The sequence below is a fragment of the Phyllobates terribilis genome, unplaced genomic scaffold (assembly GCF_046119375.1).
Source record: "Phyllobates terribilis strain yellow unplaced genomic scaffold, ASM4611937v1 Scaffold_14__1_contigs__length_39327217, whole genome shotgun sequence".
NCBI classification, from domain to species: Eukaryota; Metazoa; Chordata; class Amphibia; order Anura; family Dendrobatidae; genus Phyllobates; species Phyllobates terribilis.
The window spans coordinates 35,257,003-35,264,885 of NW_027362774.1; the positions used below are offsets into that span (position 1 = coordinate 35,257,003).

At 54.8% G+C, this 7,883-nt stretch overlaps 1 protein-coding gene across 1 annotated transcript in view; it reads left to right on the top strand.

Annotated features, from left to right (window-relative positions):
* WFDC1 (WAP four-disulfide core domain 1) overlaps positions 1-1,867 on the top strand; it is a 54,746-nt gene extending 52,879 nt beyond the window's left edge. The window contains exons 4-7 of the mRNA XM_073659960.1: positions 168-308; positions 548-589; positions 983-1,046; positions 1,545-1,867. Coding sequence (XP_073516061.1) covers positions 168-308; positions 548-589; positions 983-1,044 — 245 coding nt within the window. The 3' untranslated portion in view covers positions 1,045-1,046; positions 1,545-1,867. The remainder of the gene's footprint in view (positions 1-167; positions 309-547; positions 590-982; positions 1,047-1,544) is intronic.
* The last annotated feature ends 6,016 nt before the right edge of the window (positions 1,868-7,883 follow it).

Here is a 7,883-nt window from a genome sequence, read left to right on the forward strand (position 1 = left end):
GTGATGGCGGGTGATTGTGTGATCATTAGTGATGACGGGTGATGACGGCTGATGATGTGTGATGATGAGTGATCATTAGTGATGATGGGTGATGTCTGGATGATGAGAGTCTTCCCTTTCTCTGGGGATTTCCCTCCCATGGAGAATCATCCTTCTGCCCTTCGCAGCGGAGGCGTGCAGCACGACAGAAGACGGGGACGAGCCGCTGCACTGCCCCACCGGGTACGAATGCCACATCATAAACCCCGGCAGCCCGGCCGAGGGCATCCCGAACAGGGGCCAGTGCATCAAGCAGAGGGGGAGCTCAGGTCAGTGCTTTGCCTGCCCGCGGGAAAGCTGGGTGCTGGCCGGTCCGGCGGGTATGTCCAGGGTCCGGAGGCTGGGGGTGTATAGTGAGGTCGCTAAGGAGAAAGATATTCTGGGGGGGGGGTGTCCCTGTGACGGCTGCACTGCTTGTTATAACCCATGATGGGAGAGGGCGGCATGTGGCCCCGGGGCCTCCAGTATGGGATCCGTCACTTCATTTCTCATTTCTGTTTCATTCCAGATGGGAGAAGCCTGAGACACAAATATCCCAAAGATTATCACGGTGAGTGGTGGATCACCGCGGTGCCGGCGTCACACCAACTCAGCACTGGATCAGGCCTGGATCACTGCTTCATGTCAGTGAATGCAACACCCAGAGCCTGAAGGCCAATCGCAATGCTGCCTACAGCTGGGGGGTTGTTACAGTGGGTCAGTATCTCCTATATACCATGATGGAGGGTGATGTGTGAGGGCCTGGGGGGCAGAGACGGTGAGTGTGCAGCTCTGGGGGGATCGTCTGATGTCCCCATAATGTGATCTGGACCCTCTCTCCGTCCTGATAGTTTGTTACAGTGTATCAGCCTGGGCGGCCTTGCTATCGATCAGCCAGTAGGGGGCAGCGTCTGATCACATCGTTACTGCTGATGATATAACGGACGGCGTCTCTGTGTTGCAGGCGGGAATTACAACAACGTGGTGGTCGCGGTGGATAAACAGAGCCAGAAGCTGCTGGGTTAGAGGTCAGTACGCCGCGCACGCTCTCCGCTCCGCCCTCTACGGCATTCGCAGCCGTCCTCTCACTTTATGGCTTCTTTTTTTAGATACTTTTACATCATTTTCTCTATTCACATCCAAAGCTGCCACAACCTAAGCTCTGCGAATGCACTGCGTTCCCATAATAATAATAATGCAGCAGAACTGTGATTGCAGCTCTGGATGTGACTGGAGCAGACGACATGAGACGTTAAGCACAGGCTATAGTCCGGGCTGTGGTGGGATTCCTGTCACTGACATCCAGAGACTGAACCCTGACACTTCTCATGTCCTGCTGAGTTTGTTACAGTGTATCAGTGCAGGTGAATTGTATCAGCGTGTAGTGCAGGCTGTTCAGCTGGCAGAGGAAGTTACACTGTTACAAACCCTCAGCTGTGAGAAGTATTGGGATGGCTTCGGAGCAGTATTCAGGTTCACTGATAGGGAGCCGAGGTTGAGTGTGTCTGGAATTCATGTATCTGCAGGTAGTCGGCGCCCCCCTATAGAGGACGTCTGGAGCGATATCGGTGCCCCCCCCCCGGCCGTCATCGGACTCCAGCCTCCATCCCCCATCAGCCAATTATAAAGGATAAAGCTGCGCCATTATTCAGGACAGACGGAGACTCGCGAGGCCGAAAGAGCAGCGTATCCGGAGAGCCTGGATCCGAGAAGCCCTTCTGAGATGTATCCTGTAGTTTGCATAGAGCGCCGCCGGTAAGATGGCGGAGTGCCGCCGGTAATGGCGGAGCGTCATCACTGCAAGTGTAGGAGCCCAGCGCCAAATCCAATTAAAGCTTTTATGTTTGGAGCCATGTTGTGATTTCTCCGTTTATGGAAACCGTCCGTCGCCTACAAACAGCTGCAGTCAATGGCGAATACGACCGCTGCTGGCAGTCACCGCTGGTTTCTGTTGTCACATGACTCGGTTCTTACGACCGCCGCTGGCCATCACCGCTGGTTTCTGTCGTCACATGACTCGCTTCTTACGACCGCCGCTGGCAGTCACCACTGGTTTCTGTCGTCACATGACTCGCTTCTTACGACCGCCGCTGGCAGTCACCACTTGTTTCTGTCGTCACATGACTCGCTTCTTACGACCGCCGCTGGCAGTCACCACTGGTTTCTGTCGTCACATGACTCGCTTCTTACGACCGCCGCTGGCAGTCACCACTGGTTTCTGTCGTCACATGACTCGCTTCTTACGACCGCCGCTGGCAGTCACCACTTGTTTCTGTCGTCACATGACTCGCTTCTTACGACCGCCGCTGGCAGTCACCACTGGTTTCTGTCGTCACATGACTCGGTTCTTACGACCGCCGCTGGCAGTCACCACTGGTTTCTGTCGTCACATGACTCGCTTCTTACGACCGCCGCTGGCAGTCACCACTAGTTTCTGTCGTCACATGACTCGCTTCTTACGACCGCCGCTGGCAGTCACCACTGGTTTCTGTCGTCACATGACTCGCTTCTTACGACCGCCGCTGGCAGTCACCGCTGGTTTCTGTTGTCACATGACTCGGTTCTTACGACCGCCGCTGCCAGTCACCACTGGTTTCTGTCGTCACATGACTCGCTTCTTACGACCGCTGCTGGCAGTCACCGCTGGTTTCTGTCGTCTCACATATCTGAAGCTGCCATGTCGCTGGGTCCTGGCGGGCGTAGAACACGAAGAAATCTCGATGTTATCAGCGATGAGGAATCCAGTCTCACTGCCCATAAGAATTTAATAAAGATGGAATATTCCAGAAGATCGGGGACGATGGGCGAGAACGTGTGACCCGGGCAGGTATCTAGGTCAGCTGAGGCTTGGATACACGACTCCTTTATTATTAATCATGATTCGGCCGCTCCTGCATTCTGCGCAGTGATGATAGATAATTCCCGCGGCTGCTCCCCTGTGATGACGCCGCGGCCGCGATCTGAGGGGGAGACCGGTATGAATACAAGGTGTGGAGAGGAGCGATGGCAGCGCGGCCCCGGGCCGGTGACTCCTCACTGCAGATAATTACATCCTGTTACCGGCTGTTAATTGGGGAGAAGCCAAATTATTCAGAATGTAAGAAACTAATAATGTCAGTGCCGCCCCTGTGGCCACAATACCGTGAGACCCCCAGCCAGCGAGCCCTGACGTCTGTGCCGCCCTCTGTACAGCGGGGAAAATAAGTATTTGATCCCCTACAAACCATTATGAGTTCTGGCTCCTAATCAGCTCATTACCTGTATTACAGACGGCTGTCTTACATAGTCACCTGTATAAAAGACTCCTGTCCACAGACTCCATTAATCAGTCAGACGCTGACCTCTACAACATGGGCAAGACCAAAGAGCTTTCTAAGGATGTCAGGGACAAGATCATAGACCTGCACAAAGCTGGAATGGGCTACAAAACCATAAGTAAGACGCTGGGTGAGAAGGAGACAACGGTTGGTGCAATAGTAAGAAAATGGAAGAAATACAGAATGACTGTCAATTCACATCGATCTGGGGCACCATGTAAAATCTCACCTTGTGGGGTATCCTTCATCATGAGGAAGGTGAGAGATCAGCCTAAAACTACATGGGGGGAACTTGTTAATGATCTCAAGGCAGCTGGGACCGCAGTCACCAAGAAAACCATTGGTAACACATTACGCCTTAAAGGTTTAAAATGCTGCAGTGCCCGCAATGTCCCCCTGCTCAAGAAGGCACATGTGCAGGCCCCTCTGAAGTTTCCAATGAACACCTGGATGATTCTGTGAGTTATTGGCAGAAGGTGCTGTGGTCAGATGAGACAAAAATTGAGCTCTTTGGCATTAACTCAACTCGACGTGTTTGGAGGAAGAAGGATGAGTACAACCCTAAGAACATCGTCCCAACTGTGAAGCATGGTGGGGGAAACATTATACTTTGGGGGTGCTTTTCTGCAAAGGGGACATGACGACTGCACCATACTGAAGGGAAGATGGATGGGGTCATGCAGGGCCGGCGTCAGCACCCGGCGCACCCGGGCAAATGCCGGGGCCCTGAGCAGGCAGAGGGGCCCACTGGCGGTCGCGCACCCCGCTGGGCTATGGGCGGAGGAGAGCGGTGTCAGCGCCCGCCCTTCTCCGCCGCTTGCTCAGGGCCCCGGCAGCCGGATAATTGCCTCTCCCTGTGCCTCCGCAGATCAGCTGTCTTCCTGCTCTGCGCTCCCTGTGACGTCTCAGGTCAGAGGGTGCGGTGACGTCTTTCCACCGTGCCCTCCCCTGAGCCGTCGCAGGGAGCGCTGAGCGGGAAGACGCCGACAACGCTGGAGCGGGCAGCGGGCAGCAGGTAGCAGAAGGGAGGTGAGTATTTGATTTTTTTTTTTAAATGTATGGAGGCATGGGGCAGTATAAAGAGAGGGGGGGACATCCTGTATGGGGCATTATAAAGAGAGGGGGGGACATCCTGTATGGGGCATTATAAAGAGAGGGGGGGGCATCCTGCATGGGGCAGTATAAAGAGAAGGGGGGGGCATCCTGCATGGGGCATTATAAAGAGAGGGGGGGACATCCTGCATGGGGCATTATAAAGAGAGGGGGGGGCATCCTGCATGGGGCATTACAAAGAGAGGGGGGGGCATCCTGCATGGGGCATTATAAAGAGAGGGGGGGCATCCTGCATGGGGCATTATAAAGAGAGGGGGGGACATCCTGTATGGGGCACTATAAAGAGAGGGGGGGCATCCTGCATGGGGCAGTATAAAGAGAAGGGGGGGGGGCATCCTGCATGGGGCATTATAAAGAGAGGGGGGGACATCCTGTATGGGGCACTATAAAGAGAGGGGGGGGCATCCTGCATGGGGCATTATAAAGAGAAGGGGGGGGCATCCTGCATGGGGCATTATAAAGAGAGGGGGGGGCATCCTGCATGGGGCATTATAAAGAGAGGGGGGGAAATCCTGTATGGGGCATTATAAAGAGAGGGGGGGCATCCTGCATGGGGCATTATAAAGAGAAGGGGGGGCATCCTGCATGGGGCATTATAAAGAGAGGGGGGGGGCATCCTGCATGGAGCATTATAAAGAGAGGGGGGGTGACATCCTGCATGGGGCAGTATAAAGAGAGGGGGGGACATCCTGCATGGGGTATTATAAAGAGAGGGGGGGACATCTTGTATGGGGCATTATAAAGAGAGGGGGGGGCATCCTGCATGGGGCAGTATAAAGAGAAGGGGGGGCATCCTGCATGGGGCATTATAAAGAGAGGGGGGGCATCCTGCATGGGGCATTATAAAGAGAGGGGGGGGCATCCTGCATGGGGCATTATAAAGAGAGGGGGGGACATCCTGCATGGGGCATTATAAAGAGAGGGGGGGACATCCTGTATGGGGCATTATAAAGAGAGGGGGGGGCATCCTGCATGGGGCATTATAAAGAGAGGGGGGGGGCATCCTGCATGGGGCATTATAAAGAGAAGGGGGGACATCCTGTATGGGGCATTATAAAGAGAGGGGGGCATCCTGCATGGGGCATTATAAAGAGAGGGGGGGGCATCCTGCATGGGGCATTATAAAGAGGGGGGGGCATCCTGCATGGGGCATTATAAAGAGAGGGGGGGACATCCTGTATGGGGCAGTATAAAGAGAAGGGGGGGGGCATCCTGCATGGGGCATTATAAAGAGAGGGGGGGGCATCCTGCATGGGGCATTATAAAGAGAGGGGGGGACATCCTGTATGGGGCATTATAAAGAGAGGGGGGGGCATCCTGCATGGAGCAGTATAAAGAGAAGGGGGGGGCATCCTGCATGGGGCATTATAAAGAGAGGGGGGGGCATCCTGCATGGGGCATTATAAAGAGAGGGGGGGCATCCTGCATGGGGCATTATAAAGAGAAGGGGGGGGCATACTGCATGGGGCATTATAAAGAGAGGGGGGGACATCCTGTATGGGGCATTATAAAGAGAAGGGGGGGGGCATCCTGCATGGGGCATTATAAAGAGAGGGGGGGACATCCTGTATGGGGCATTATAAAGAGAGGGGGGGGCATCCTGCATGGGGCAGTATAAAGAGAAGGGGGGGGCATCCTGCATGGGGCATTATAAAGAGAGGGGGGGGCATCCTGCATGGGGCATTATAAAGAGAGGGGGGGCATCCTGCATGGGGCATTATAAAGAGAGGGGGGGGCATCCTGCATGGGGCATTATAAAGAGAAGGGGGGGGGGCATCCTGCATGGGGCATTATAAAGAGAGGGGGGGACATCCTGTATGGGGCATTATAAAGAGAGGGGGGGGCATCCTGCATGGGGCATTATAAAGAGAGGGGGGGACATCCTGTATGGGGCATTATAAAGAGAGGGGGGGCATCCTGCATGGGGCATTATAAAGAGAGGGGGGGACATCCTGCATGGGGCATTATAAAGAGAGGGGGGGACATCCTGTATGGGGCAGTATAAAGAGAGGGGGGGACATCCTGTATGGGGCATTATAAAGAGAGGGGGGGACATCCTGTATGGGGCAGTATAAAGAGAGGGGGGGGCATCCTGCATGGGGCAGTATAAAGAGAAGGGGGGGGCATCCTGCATGGGGCATTATAAAGAGAGGGGGGGACATCCTGCATGGGGCATTACAAAGAGAGGGGGGGGCATCCTGCATGGGGCATTATAAAGAGAGGGGGGGCATCCTGCATGGGGCATTATAAAGAGAGGGGGGGACATCCTGTATGGGGCACTATAAAGAGAGGGGGGGCATCCTGCATGGGGCAGTATAAAGAGAAGGGGGGGGGCATCCTGCATGGGGCATTATAAAGAGAGGGGGGGGACATCCTGTATGGGGCACTATAAAGAGAGGGGGGGGCATCCTGCATGGGGCATTATAAAGAGAAGGGGGGGGCATCCTGCATGGGGCATTATAAAGAGAGGGGGGGGCATCCTGCATGGGGCATTATAAAGAGAGGGGGGGAAATCCTGTATGGGGCATTATAAAGAGAGGGGGGGCATCCTGCATGGGGCATTATAAAGAGAAGGGGGGGCATCCTGCATGGGGCATTATAAAGAGAGGGGGGGGGCATCCTGCATGGAGCATTATAAAGAGAGGGGGGGTGACATCCTGCATGGGGCAGTATAAAGAGAGGGGGGGACATCCTGCATGGGGTATTATAAAGAGAGGGGGGGACATCTTGTATGGGGCATTATAAAGAGAGGGGGGGGCATCCTGCATGGGGCAGTATAAAGAGAAGGGGGGGCATCCTGCATGGGGCATTATAAAGAGAGGGGGGGCATCCTGCATGGGGCATTATAAAGAGAGGGGGGGGCATCCTGCATGGGGCATTATAAAGAGAGGGGGGGACATCCTGCATGGGGCATTATAAAGAGAGGGGGGGACATCCTGTATGGGGCATTATAAAGAGAGGGGGGGGCATCCTGCATGGGGCATTATAAAGAGAGGGGGGGGGCATCCTGCATGGGGCATTATAAAGAGAAGGGGGGACATCCTGTATGGGGCATTATAAAGAGAGGGGGGCATCCTGCATGGGGCATTATAAAGAGAGGGGGGGGCATCCTGCATGGGGCATTATAAAGAGGGGGGGGCATCCTGCATGGGGCATTATAAAGAGAGGGGGGGACATCCTGTATGGGGCAGTATAAAGAGAAGGGGGGGGCATCCTGCATGGGGCATTATAAAGAGAGGGGGGGGCATCCTGCATGGGGCATTATAAAGAGAGGGGGGGACATCCTGTATGGGGCATTATAAAGAGAGGGGGGGGCATCCTGCATGGAGCAGTATAAAGAGAAGGGGGGGGCATCCTGCATGGGGCATTATAAAGAGAGGGGGGGGCATCCTGCATGGGGCATTATAAAGAGAGGGGGGGCATCCTGCATGGGGC